Genomic DNA, 14003 nt, shown 5'->3' on the forward strand with positions numbered 1-14003 from the left:
GTCAAAGGAACTTCATTCCGTTAGTGTGTGAAGTGTCCTTTCTTTACTGGGTGGTGCGCTCTGGGTGGGGCCGGAGAGTGTCCCTGCTCCCTGTGCTGCTGTGGCTCATCCCTCCTGTGGGGCTTCACTTTCCACCCTGCCCGGCCCTGCGGCTGGGGCGTGGCCCCCCAGGCCCTGCCTGGGCAGTTAGATTTACTCTCTGCGGGCGCTTTTGTCTGGTTTCTGTCTGCCTTTGACTCCCTCTCAGTGTCTTAACCTCACGCCTGCCCTCTGCGCCTGTAGACCCGCAGAAACGCAGCGGCTGGTTGGAATCCGTCCCCCTCTCCCTCCTTACAGGTGTTTTGAGGTCTGTGATGCCTCATGGTAGTGCCAGAAGCAGGGCCCACACATCATCTTACTTGTGGTTTTGTGGTATTGGTGGAGGCTGTAACCCCACATAACATCTGTTGTACTTTTGTGACTTACTATTCACATGTGGTCCTGTGTGCTTTAAACCCTAGACGGCCTCCTGACTTCAGTAAACCACCGCGGTCCTGTTCAAGCCGTAGAACCCATCTCCACGTCTGTCTACAAAAAACAGAGTTTTGTGCTTTCCCCCTTTTCTACCCAAGAAGGTATGTGATCTTTCACCTCCACAAAACCCTTGCATCAGGTTACGAAATGTGGTTTCCTTGTTCACAAGCCATTTCTCTGTTTCTGTTTCCACTAGAAATGTCAGGTTTGTCGTTCCACGTTGCTTCCCTGGAGGAGAGTGGGGTTCTCAACGTTTGGGTGAGTAGGACGTGCCCAGGACGCATGCAGGGCAGCACCAACTGCGTGCACGGGCTCTCTGAGCCGCTAGTTTACGTGGGAGTCCGGGGTGTGCTACGTGCCTAGTGTCGGACGGCCACATGCCTGTCTAGGACGGGAAAACCGAGGGTCCGGCTGGATTGGCTGGGCGCCTCCGACAGGAGTTCGTGGGGGAGTACGAGGAGCGGCTGGGGACACGGTCTTGGGGGCCGCGCCGCTGGCCAGTGTGAGTGAGGAGAAGTGAAAACAGGTCAAAGAAAGGGATTCCCGACATTTAAATACCAGTTCTCAAGGCAGTGAGCAGTCTTGTCTGGAGCAGGTCCGTATTCAGCACCGAATGCCCCACGCTGTCTTGATTGGAGCGGCTCTGTGCTTAGGTTGCACCCTGGCGCCCGGACACTCATTTCCACGCTCTGTTTGCAGGTGGTGGTTGAACTACCGAAGGCAGATCTCGCAGGCTCACTAAGTGACTTAGGTAACTATGAAATACAAAAACTCATTTTAGTCAATGTTTTCTAGAATGAGTAGAGACTAAAGAAAGGTACTGGCAACCACTTTGAAAAATAAGTACTTCGCTGCCTGAAAAAGGAACGTTAGCGTTCTGTATCGCATGACCTTGTCGGCCAGCGGATCGGCCCCTCGGTGTGATTAAGCGATAGTGCTTGCAGCTGACGATGTTCTCATTTCTGTCTCCGCCTGTGTCATTCTGCTCTGTTCTCTGTGCCCCTTCCGTTCACTCAGGAGTCTCAGTCCTTGAGTGCACATTCAGGCCGTCTTACCTTTGGTTTTGACACGTCAGTCCCCTCGGTACGACTCCCCAGGGGCTCTCAGAGCCCGGTGTGGGTGGAGGGCTCGTCCTGGTGCCTGGGGAGCCGCAGCATTTACTGAGCCAGCCTTGGGCTCGCTGCGCAGGAGAACCGGATGAGAGGCCCCCCAGGAGTCCCAGGCAAGGCTGTACTGGGGCCTGTGCTCCAAAAAGGAGGTGTGTGAACGAAGGGTCCTCAGGCTGGCTCCCCAGGAGGGGCTGGCAAGAACTTCAAAGAAACTTTGGTGGGAAAAGGGTGCTGTCTGAGCAGGCGGGAAGGGAGAGGGGCGGGCGGGGTTGTGTAGGGGGGCTTGTGCACTTACAGGTCATGCTTAGAGCTTCTTCCTACACCGTGTATCTAATTAGCATGTTAAGCCCCACCCCTGGGTGTGGCTTTTAGTATCATAATGAGGGGAGAGTCCTGAAAGGTCATCGCTGGGGTCCATCTTGGCTCAGACTGGTTTGGTTTGGTTCTCACAGCTGAACTTCCTTTTTTTGTGCTGGAGGGTTAGCATGGAGTCTGAACTGGAGCTGACCGGTCAAAAACCGGGCCTTGGGGGCTTGTTTGGAGCTTGTGGCTTCTGGCATCTGGCTTAGTTTCTGGTGGCAAGCAGCACCTGTAAGCAGGAGTCCTGGTCCCTGGTCTGGCTCAGAGGAGTCGTCCCTGGTCTGGCTCAGAAGTGGGCTCATCGGTAGCAGTTTGCTGTTTTCGATGCTGTGGCGTCTGGTTTTCAGTTCCAGCGAGGCTCGGGGACCGGGGACCAGGGGACAGTGGAGCCTCGTGCTCCTGGACGCTCTCTTCACATCATTAGCTCCCCCGCCTGCTTCCCAGTGGCCGGCCCCCTTCACCCTGTCTGTCAGGGGTCTGACCCTCATCTTCTTCCCACTGTCCTGTGTCAGTGCAGCTGGTGCTGCAGGCTTCCTGGTCAGTGTCACAGGCGGTCCTTGGAAGTTACCGCGGGCTCTGGCCTCCTTAAGAACAAGGCGGAATCACTTCACTGATTTCACTGGTAAACGTTTTGAGGCAGAGTAAACGTTTCTCTCAGTGTTTTCTTATAGCAGCCTCTCTGCTTATTACGAAACCATTATACTGAGCCTGTGTGAGACCTTTGGGTGGTTCACAGAGTCTCGGAACGTTAGAGCAGGACAGCGTCTGGGAGGTGGTCGTCCCCTTTTTAGCGTGGATTCACGGTGGGGCCGGACCCCTGGCTGGGCTCACCCAGGCCTCTGCCCTGACCCAAGAGCGCTGCAGCCTGGGGAGCACAGCTTCAGGCTGTCTGTGTTGCTCACTTGTGCTATGACCAGGGCCTTTTTTAGGAATTTTGGAGGGTAGTAAGGATTAGAGAGTCTCCGCCCATAGTTCGTTCATAATCTTTCTGTGGAGACAAAATCGTCTGGAATAAAAATACTTCATAGGAATGTGGAAGTCACACCAAAGTTATTGCAGGACAGTGTGTATTTCATTGCTAAATGTTGCTATAGAAAGACTCCCTCTGTCTGTAGGACCCTAACCCAAACCCTGACCACGTTTCAACTTTGCTTTTAGGAAAAGAGGGGATGACCTTCCTGGAAAGGCTCTGGCCATAGATGTCCGTATGCTTGGGGTGGCTCCCAGCTCTTCTGTGTGCATGACAGTAGTGGCTGGTTGGAGAACGCAGATCATGGTTGGCACTAAGCCTTTGCCATCTTTCCTTCGTCCGTCGATGAACGTTCTCTGAACAGGCTCGGTCCTGTCTTGGGTGCCAGGGAAGCAAGGGGACAGGCCACTGGCTCTGCCCCAGGGAGTGTAGTCTCCTGGGGAGGCTGGCGTGCAAACCACAGCGGTCGCTGATGTGACTGCTAGATCAGAAGTGCTCCTCAGGGGCCGAGCACCCCTCCCTCCCAGGGGAGGTCACATTTGGGCTGAGACGCTCAGGCCTGGAGTTCTTGTAAGAGGACAGCGTGCTGGAGAAAATGGAGGTCATTTTCAAGTCTGTGACAGCAACATGAACATTCTTGCAGCAGAGTTGGAACTGTGGCAGAACCCATCATACGTAATTACAGTCGCCCTTTTTGTTGTAAGTTGAACTTATCTGTATAGTTAGGGCTTATACACTCCCTAGGTTCTAGGCAGTACCTTGCCCAGAATTTGGGTTTCAATATGCATCAGGTTTTAGTTACCTCCTTTGCAATAATTACAAAAGAGGGGGAGGATATTGGAAACAGGCGGAGGCAAAGCCAGTGAATGGCTGAGGGGTCCGAGTTGTGGCCATAAGTGCTTTGGGAGTCCGGGGAAGTTCTGGTGCAGGGAAGGGGGTGCGGACACTGAAGAGCGGGTGCCCCTGTGCATCCCGCAGCAGAGAGGTGGCCTTCAGGTGTGCTGTGCATCTGTGCTGGGTGCTCCTGAGGAGCGTGAGACCACCAGTGCGCATTTGCAGCTAAGTATTGCTGTTGGGAACTTCAGGGTTTTTTGGTTTTGCTTTTGTTTTGCTTAGTGTCCTGCCATTGTTTTATGCTATCAAATCTAAAAATGTAAAGGCTTCCTGATTGGTTCCACCAGCACTTTTCTCATAAGGCAGTACAGGAGCCTCGGCTGCATTATGGAGGGAATACTCTTCATGGGCCCACGTTTTTTTTTTTTTTTTTTTTTAATTTTTTTTTTTTTCAACGTTTATTTATTTTTTTTGGGACAGAGAGAGACAGAGCATGAACGGGGGAGGGGCAGAGAGAGAAGGAGACACAGAATCGGAAACAGGCTCCAGGCTCTGAGCCATCAGCCCAGAGCCTGACGCGGGGCTCGAACTCACAGACCGCGAGATCGTGACCTGGCTGAAGTCGGACGCTTAACCGACTGCGCCACCCAGGCGCCCCTAATGGGCCCACGTTTTGATGTTAACTTCCTAACACAGATATTTAAGCGATGAAAAATGATTCGAGGCAACTGTAATTGGATTTTGGTTTAACTTGTATTAAGAGGTACATTTATTTATGGTTTTCCTATCTTTAGGTTTAATACCTGGAGGGAGGATAAAATTGGTGCACAGCGCCACGATTCAGCTGAGCGACAGGTAAGACCGTGTCACCTTGAGTTAGAACACTGCCTTTGTCTCACGAAAACCTCTTCTGCAGAAGGAAATAACATTAGGGAGTTGCAAATAAAGTAAATGCATGGTCAGGGTTTGCATTGAAAAATGCAACTTTTCACAAAGTATTTTTGCTAAATAGTTTATTTGCTAATTAGTTTAATATTAATGAGTCAGTGTAATAAACACAGTTACCAGGTATAGAGCTAACATTTTTTTCTTTGATTACAATAATTTCAATCTTAGGGGAGCCTGGATGGCTCAGTTGGTTAAGCATTTGAGTCTTGATTTCGGCCCAGGTCACGATCTCACGGTCATGAGATCAAGCCCTGAGTCAGACTGTGCACTGACAGTGCAGAGCCTGCTTGGGATTCCCTTTCCCTTCCTCTCTACCCTTCCTCCAAACTCACTCTCTCTCTCTCTCTCTCAAAACAAATCATCTTTAAAAAGAATAATAATTTCTGTCTTATAAGTCGGTACTATTTGACTGTTTTTCATCCAGTTTTAATACAACTCTGAAGTTAAATAGGTAAGTTTCAGGAACCAGAAACACCAATATGAAATTTTTTTTTGAGAAATGTTGATTTCTGCTTTTACTGCTATAACTTAATGTGACATAAAAATTCTTATTCAGTAGACAAGTATTATTTGTGGTATTTCTATATTCCACGTTGATTTGTTTCCCAGGCCTCTTTTTTCTTGTCAATTACTGCAGTTGGAGGCTATCAGCATATGACTTACCCTTGAAAAAAATTTTTTTTTTTTTTCAACGTTTATTTATTTTTGGGACAGAGAGAGACAGAGCATGAACGGGGGAGGGTCAGAGAGAGAGGGAGACACAGAATCGGAAACAGGCTCCAGGCTCCGAGGCATCAGCCCAGAGCCTGACGCGGGGCTCGAACTCACGGACCGCGAGATCGTGACCTGGCTGAAGTCGGACGCTTAACCGACTGCGCCACCCAGGCGCCCCGAAAATTTTTTTATATTAGCCTGATTCTTCATCATCAGCCAGACACCTCTGGGTTGTGTTAATAAATTTGTATACACTCTGAGATTGCAGATCGCCTTTAGTTGGTTTGAATATAATTATTACAGGGAATCAGTTACATTTAAAAAAGTCCCCCAGTACCTTGTAGAACCAACCCCAGGTTCTTGATTGGTTCTGGGCTTGTCTCAGGCCCTTGGCCCCTCCCTGAACCTCCCCAGGAGTTGGGGAGGGGTCCTCTGAGATGGAAGGATGACCATGAGCTTGCTCGATCAGAGGGAGAGGGTGTGTGGGAGGCCCAGAGGCATGAGCACCAGACACGTTTAGGAAACTGCCGGTAGGTTGCTGCTGGGGGAAATGCGGAGATGGGGACGAGTCCCTGGCCAGGCCTCAGAGTGTTTGCTGTGCTGAAGGGTCGAGACTGTTCTCTTGCAGGAGGTAGGGAGCCGGTACAGGATTTTAAGGCAGCGAATAAGTAGCCTGTCCTATTTGTGATCTGGCACGATCGACTTGGCAGCAGTGTGAGATCGGACAGAGGAAGGGAGACTGGAGGTGGGGAGATTGTCAGGAGGCTGTGGCAGGGTTGATAACAAAGATGAGAGTGTGAAGCAGGGTGGCCATTGTGCATACGGAAGGGCTGATTTCTGTTAAAGGGGTAGAACTGAAGAAACCTGGTGACTGGCAGTTTCAAGGAACTGCCTCTCGCCAGGTGTCTGTCTCAGCTGCTGGGTATCACACACCAGATGAAGGAAGGGGGCAGGATCTGGTCACCGCCTACGGTGGGCTGGGCTCGTGGTGTTTGTGGAGATGACCGGGAGGTAGCCAGCTCCACAGCAGGGATCTCGGTTAGAGGCACGGACTTGGGAGTCCTTGGCTGACAGGTGACGTTTGCAGTCCTGGATGTGGGCGTGGGAGAGAGTGGCCAGAGTCCTGACTTCTGACTCTGGCGACATGGTAGAAGGAGGGGCCATGGGTCCTTTCCTGTTACAGACACATATGCTGTATAGAGTTAAACTAACAATAAACTAAAGAGAGTTTTTCCAAAGAAGAAGAGGACAGTGCCAGGACAGGAATGGAGCTTGGAGTAAGTGTGCAAGATTTTGTGTGGTGTGGAGGCCAAGGTATCAGGTGAGGCTGTCGTAGGCCTCTTGGCTGTGCGGGGCTCAAGCCAGTGATGCATCAGGCTTGCCTGAGGCTGGCAGCTGGAATTGAGAGCCCTGTGCAGGACTCTGGAACTCACGGCCCCTTCGGTGAGAGAGAAACTCAGGAGGCCTCACCCCAGCCCAGGGGAGACAGGGACCATGGAAGACCTAGAACCCCAAGCTCTGGGTCTGGGCTGGGGTCCCCAACCGAGAAGCAGCGTCAGAGTCTCAGACCAGTGGCTCAGCATCAAGGCCCTGGGACAGCTGCCTGGTGGGCGGTGTCAGAAGGTGGAGGAGGAGGGACTGTCCCCTGACACTGAGAAGGCGCCTTGAGACTAGGAAACAAAGCAGGCGACTCCATCGAGTTTACACAGCATTTTATCCAGGGGAAGTTAACTAAGAGGGAGGATTGAGCCAGGGACAATCCAGAGCTGCACAGCTATTCTCTGTGAGGTTCAGACCTGAGTCCACAGCTTATGTAGAGTGAGGGATGTGCGGAAAGGCATAGTGGTGAGGTCAGGGGGTTCGCGTGCATCTCGGAGAGTTCGTACGCACCTAATTGCAAGCTAAACTTTAATTCGATATCCTGGTGCCATCTGTGCACCAGGAAGGGGAGACCCTATGTCATCTTCAACAAATCTGTGGATAGCCAAAGCAAGCCTCCCCCAATCCTGGCCTTAGTGGTCATTTCTAAGGTACGTATCTTCATCTCCGAGGGGCCCAGAACATGTAGCCCCGAGAGAGGATGTGCACAAGATGGAGTCAGTGTCGTCAGCGCTTACCCCTGCAGGGGGATGCTTCCATAGGCTGGGCTTCCGGGGCTCTCAGAGGATGCAGTTCACAGAGAAAAATTACAAAAACTGTAAGCACGAGAAAAGATCTACCATGGCCTAACAAATAGGGCTAGCACAACAAGAACTTGAGATGATGGTACAATCTAAAAGGCATTTCTAGAAAGAAACTATCATCTCTGAAATTTAAGAGTCAGTGAATGGTTAGGTGGATGAGACCGAGCTGAAGAAAGAATCAGCGAACGAGGGACCAGAGCTGGAGAAGTTGTCTAGCGCCTAGGGAACGTACGAAGAAACGGAGAAAGAGCAGTCGAGAATTGCAGAGGGAGCGTGGGATCACCTGTTCCTCTGCGGGCACATGGCGAGGACTGAATGCGTTAAGTGGCATCATCCCTGCCACCTCAGCTCATCTGTTCATCTTTCCGTTTCTTTCCAGCCTTTCCCATAGACGCTATGAATTCTGGGGGGCCGCACAAACCCTCAGTGTGAAGTTTCTTCCTTCAGATCCTGGTCACTTCATTGTTGGGACAGACACGGTAAGTAATAGTTTAAATCTTATCTGTAACTCATTCTCCTTTCCTGGCTGCCTGTTAACGTATTGTTTGCTTTGATTGTGATGCTGTTTTGTTTCAAGAATAACCGCTTTATCCAGCCTCGTACCTAATCCACTTTAGTCACCATTGGTCTTCTTATCACCAGGGTCTTATAAGTCATGGCACCAGACAGGACTTGAGAGTATCTCCCAAACTGTACAAACCCCAGCAATGTGGGATGAGACCAGTCAGAGTGCACGTGATGGATTTTTCACCATTTGGAGAACCAATATTCTTGGTAAGAAAGTCAGTTGTTAAAGTACCACTTCCGTTTGGGTGGCAAAGCACCGGCGGTGACCTCGGGGAATGTCACTCTGGTACCAGTGGGCTGCGTGGGAGAAGGTCCCCTCCGTGCCGTCAGAGCGGCTCATTCCACATGGCTGTTGAATGGATCTTAAAAGTCTTTATCTTCACATAGTTTGGGGCTTACAGAAAAGTTACAAGAAGCTGCCCACCAATCACACGTTTCCCTCCGTGGCTCCACCCTCTCTCTCCCAGTCGTGTGTGGGTGTACGCACTTCTCTGTATGAGAGGAAGTTGCACAGATGGTGCTTCATCCCTAAGTAGTGCGGTGTGGGTTTCTGAAGAACAGGGTCATTCTCCTGCAGCCGCAGTCCAGTCCTGACCGCCAGGAAGCTAGCACTGGCGCAGTCCTGTCTTCTGATGGACAAGGCTCTTCCACGTTCCACGGCCATCCCGATCATGTCCTGCTGTGTAAGCAAAATAACACCCAGGTTGCGAATCTCATTCGGTTTGGGGACAGTTCCTCAGTCTCTCCTGCCCTTGACATTTTTGAAGTCTTGGAATTCTCCTCAGTTTGGGTCTGTGTGACGTTTCCTCACGATTAGATTCAGTGTTGCTCTGACCTGTGTCTCCCGGCTCCCTCCGCGGTGGAGTCACCACTTTCCCTGTCTGGTTACCGAGTATCTGTGGGGAGATAAAGGGACACTACGTCAGCACCCCACGTACGGCCCCTCCGATCCCCCCGCTGGCCCTGGCATCCCTCGGCGAGGCTTGCCTGCATCTGCTATTGGGGCGATTGGCAGATGGTGATTTTCTAGGCCTTTCCCTTGTCTCCTGCTCAGGTGTGCTTGTGTGTATTTATTACGTGCGTGTGGACACGTGGCTGTTCACTCTCTTCATTGGGTTACATCCCTCACTGTACTGCCTTATTGATTCCGCTGCTCAGACTGTCCTAGGGATGTGCCTCAGCCTGGTTTTGTGTTTTCTGACATCATTCTGTGAGCCATTCTTTGCTTCCTGGTACAGCAAACTCAGAATCAGCCTTTTTTCCAAGAGGTCCTGGCTCCAGTCAGGAGAAAAATACCTACAAACCAGAACCTGGGCAGGAAGAAGCGCTCCTTGGACAGGACACAACATCGCTACACGCTCGGATCTTTGTCTGCTTATCATAAACACGTGCTTGTCCCTCATCTTTAAAGCCAGGGTGACTCAGGGCTCCCTCTACCCCCCGACAGTGGGGGACCTGGCTCCTCCGACCCGTGTTGTATGTTTGTGTGCTCAACCCTAGGGTACACAGAACATTTTGTGGTTGCTAACTCATGCCTCTGCTCTTTTTGAGGAAGGATGTGAAGGATTAAATATATTGAGTAGAAAGGAATTAAGCTTCTCTTCCTAAGCTTAAAATTTGGTTTTTTACTAAATCAGCCAGGTTTCATTTTATAAAAACTTCAATCCAAGGAGAATATATCACTTATTGGTTCAAATTTATGTACTTTTTTTAAAAAGGCGGTTCTTTATTTCTCTGGAGCCAGTCTGAATGGCCTGTGGGCGAATTAGCAACGTTCAACTTTGTTAAAGATAAACACTGGTTTATATGTTCACTGAATTCATCATTAGCCATTTGGGGAAGGGGAAGGGTTCAAGGTGTATCAGGGTCTCCAGGGTGGATGCTCACCTCTGTAGTTTACGAGGACAGAGCTAATGCTCTGAGTGTCCCTCGCTGCTGAGGTTGAGGGAACAAGAAAAAAGGACCGTGATGGGCAGTGTCCTTCCCTGTCCCCAGGCTGGCTGTTCCGACGGAAGCATCAGGCTGCATCAGCTGACCAGCGAGCGCCCTCTCCTGCAGTGGGACGGTGGCACCGATGGCCGTGCCATCACGGGCCTGCGCTGGTCCTTGACCAGACCTGCCGTGTTTCTGGCCCAGGATGACACTTCCTGCATTTATATTTGGGACCTCCTGGAAAGCGATTTGGGTCCTGTGGCCAAACAGCTGATCTCTCCGGACAAGTAAGTCTGATGAAACCGCCGTGCCCTCACAGGTAGTTGTTTTCGGAAGCATCCTTGCTGGTCTTTCGTACTTAATTTATGCGTAAGGTTGCTGAGCTTTAAAACGTGGCTATTTATGTTTAAATAGTTTTTATATTTACATCTTTAAGTGATATTTTGAGAACCACTTTAAAATGTGTTATTTCATGTTTCATCCAGAATAGTCTGTGGATTAAAGAATTCACACTATACTATTTTCCCATGATATCATTGTCTAAATAAAACAAACTTTTTGTGAGCTCCTTAGTTACATTCATTTATTGGTCTTATAAATTCAGTACACGTCTGAGTCACATAGCGTCTACCTTCTAGTTTCGGAGAAGGGTTACCACATGGGAATCAATAATTGACGTAAGTTCACATCGGTGTCAGTTGCTGCCATGGACTGAGGTCACAGTCAGACCGGCCCCCGCCTGTCTCTGCTCTGATTAACATGAAAACAAGCCCGGTCAGATCCGTTGTTGTTTCATTTAATCGAAAGTTGAGAATGTATAAAGTGATCACTGTGAAAGACTCTCTCTTGACTCTGCTTTGTCTCTACACCTGTTTTTATTCTTGAGATTTTATTTTTCTCCTCAGTAAACTCTCCTGCTATGAAATGAAGGCTGCCAATGACTGGGGGAGGGCAGGGCCGCTCGGCCGCATCCCACGTCCTTTTGTAGAGGAGAGGGAGGAACAAGCAGTGATCAAAACTGGGACACGGTTTGACCGAACATTGGGGCGCACCACTGAGACCTGAAAAAATTAAGAACCTCATTTACTTAGTTCAAGTACTAGGTACACTTACGTTATTCTAATTGCTAAGCAAAGACATCATTAAAATCCAGACTGTGATCCACACATAAACACGTAACACGCACACACACTCACGTAGTGCGACAAGTGCTTACGAGCACCTACTGTGCGCCTAGCAGCACTGCCAGCACCAGGGGGTGGTGGTGAACCAGCTGGAGGGCTCGCCTCCTGACTTTGGGCGAGGTGGGTAGTAAACACACTGAAGTCAACTCGCAGCTCCCACAACCGGTGAGGGGGGGGGGGGCTGGGGTTCTCGCGGCCGGGGACGGTGGGGGCCAGCCAGAGCGCCGGGGTCTCAGGAGAGGGCAGCGAGTGGGCCTGCGCAGAGCCAGGGAGCTGCTGAGGCGGAGCGGGAGAGAGGCTTCGGAGAGGGTGGAGTGCCTTTCCCGAGGCCCGTCCGGTCCTGGTTGGCAGCAGCGTTTAGTTAGAGGAGTGGTATTCATAGAAAGGGCTCAGCGTCTCTGGTGTAGAGAACAGAACAAGAAGAAAATAACCGTGTAAACCGTTAAACCGCCTCACAAACCCGAAGAGCGTTTTCCCTGGACAGCGACCGTGCTGACTGGTGTTCCCGCATCTACCCGGGTGGTTGTCATGCGGGTCCGGTTCAGCGGTGCCCGTGGCGCGCGCCTTCGTGTTTGTCCTGCTCTTGTTTCCAAGTTTGTGGCAGTTAAGTGTCCCCTGTATTTTGCGCTGGTGGTCGCACGCCAGCGTTGAAGTACCAGGTAGCGCTAAGTGACCGCTGCGGGTTTTCATGGCTCGCTCACCTGCCCCAAGCTTCTCCAGAGCGCGGCCTGCAGGCAGGTGTAGACTGGCCCGCCCCACAGAGGCTCAGTCAGGTCTCTGTCAGGGTGTGGGGACAAGTTTACAGAGGATTAGTGGGCAGCAGACCCTTGGGGCCACAATGGGTGCTACCTGCGGCCGCCGGCACCCACCTCGAGGGGCTCACTGCTCCCATCCTGTGCCAGTCGTGGATCCCACTGAACGTGGCCCCCGGGTGCGCTGGTGCTGGTGGCCCTGGTCATTACGAGGAGACGGGAGGGGCGGGAGCATTGAGGTAGGTGTGAGGTGGGACGGTCTCGGCTCTCTTGCTGAGTAAAGCTGGGACGAAAGTGTGACAGAGGCATTCCCAGGATGCTGGGGACCCTGACCAAATTAGGCACAGTCAGACCATGTCAGGGGTCGGGGAGACTCCTGGAGGTGACACCACTCAGCCAGGTGTCAAAGGATAAGAGGAAGATGGGCAGAGAGAGTGTCCAGGTGCCTCGTGGGAACTGGGGTCTGGGTGGCCGTGAGTAGGCCTGGGATGCACGTTGTTATCAGCAGACTGTGAGGGGAGAGGTTAGAGACAGGCCCCCGTCAGAGAAGCCGGTGGTGACAGGACGGGAGGCGAGGTCAGGGCTGCTGGGCCGGCTCCAGGTCTCTCGCTGGGCACCCGAAGCCTGCTGGCACCCCCGGTCTCCAGGAGGACCAAGCTGGCTGGGTGGTCTGGCGCCCAGGACATTGACCTGGCCTGGGTACACAGGTGTCCCAAGGCAGTGCTTCCTAATCAGTGATCCTCACAAACACAGAAATATGTTTTCTAAGTGCTTTCCCCAGAATTTTATACATTTATTTCTGGTCTAACTGTTCTTTCATGTGACTATGACTGAAATTTTTAGAATTTCCCTTCCTTTTTACTCCTCCCTTGGAGGATAGATGCTTTGGGAGACTCACAGTCACACCGTATGTGCCTCTCGCTTTCAGGCTGGTGGCCATGACGATCGTGGGTGAGGCAGAGAAGGCCAGCGGCGGCTTCCTGGCCCTGGTGCTGGCCAGGGCCTCCGGCAGCGTGGACGTCCAGTTCCTGAAGAGGGTGTGGGCGGCCCCCGCGGGAGACGAGCTCGGGAGGCTGCGGCTGCTCTTGCGGGGAGCCCTGTAGGAGGGGGCGCGGTAAGATGGCGGGCGCAGGCCGCCTGGTGACCGAGCGTGAAAGGTGTAGCTCCGTCCGCGGGCATGTGCGTTGATGTAGATAGAAGACGGGTATTCTGTATGTAACTTACTCTACGAGAATGTCACCTCACGTTCCCGGGAAATAAATCGCTATTTTTGAATGGAAACAACAAACATTTGAGTGCACACTGAACTTGAGAGGAAACAGTCATGGCAATCATGCTCTTCTCTGAGTATATTTCCACTTATTTTTGGAACAGGTTTAAAATATTGGCACACTTATATTTAAACAATCCCCCATGACAGTGTATTTTAGTGAGCAGTTTTCTCAGTCATGCAGAAAAGGACATACACAGGGTGTAGATTAGAAGGAGCGCCTTTATTGAAATCACGTCTACCAGTCACGTTTTCTTAAAACCTCCTTGGGCTTCGTTGGCATTATTTGACACATTCTGCATTATGCTTTAGCGTTTAAAATGTCTCTGTATATTGGGGCGCCTGGGTGGCGCAGTCGGTTGAGCGTCCGACTTCAGCCAGGTCACGATCTCGCGGTCCGTGAGTTCGAGCCCCGCGTCAGGCTCCGGGCTGATGGCTCGGAGCCTGGAGCCTGTTTCCGATTCTGTGTCTCCCTCTCTCTCTGCACCTCCCCCGTTCATGCTCTGTCTCTCTCTGTCCCAAAAATAAATAAAAACATTGAAAAAAAAAATTAAAAAAATAAAATAAATAAAATAAAATGTCTCTGTATAAAAATAACACAAGTAAATAAATTCTCTCTTGAATGTGGCACTCCGTTATAACAGGGATATAAAGGCGGGAGAAATCT

At 51.2% G+C, this 14003-nt stretch overlaps 1 protein-coding gene across 4 annotated transcripts in view; it reads left to right on the forward strand.

The window, feature by feature from the left end:
• DYNC2I1 (dynein 2 intermediate chain 1) overlaps positions 1–13685 on the forward strand; it is a 61767-nt gene extending 48082 nt beyond the window's left edge. For 3 of the 4 annotated variants that reach the window (XM_030308919.1, XM_030308920.1, XM_030308921.1), the window contains 8 exons: positions 501–614; positions 710–771; positions 1213–1264; positions 4581–4641; positions 8011–8110; positions 8274–8405; positions 10194–10417; positions 12995–13674. In XM_030308919.1, coding sequence (XP_030164779.1) covers positions 501–614; positions 710–771; positions 1213–1264; positions 4581–4641; positions 8011–8110; positions 8274–8405; positions 10194–10417; positions 12995–13169 — 920 coding nt within the window. In that variant the 3' untranslated portion in view covers positions 13170–13674. Of the gene's footprint in view, positions 1–500; positions 615–709; positions 772–1212; positions 1265–4580; positions 4642–8010; positions 8111–8273; positions 8406–10193; positions 10418–12994 lie in introns of all 4 variants that reach the window. The other variant, XM_030308923.1, reaches the window with a different exon arrangement.
• The last annotated feature ends 318 nt before the right edge of the window (positions 13686–14003 follow it).

Source organism: Lynx canadensis, chromosome A2 (genome assembly GCF_007474595.2).
Source record: "Lynx canadensis isolate LIC74 chromosome A2, mLynCan4.pri.v2, whole genome shotgun sequence".
Taxonomy (NCBI): domain Eukaryota; kingdom Metazoa; phylum Chordata; class Mammalia; order Carnivora; family Felidae; genus Lynx; species Lynx canadensis.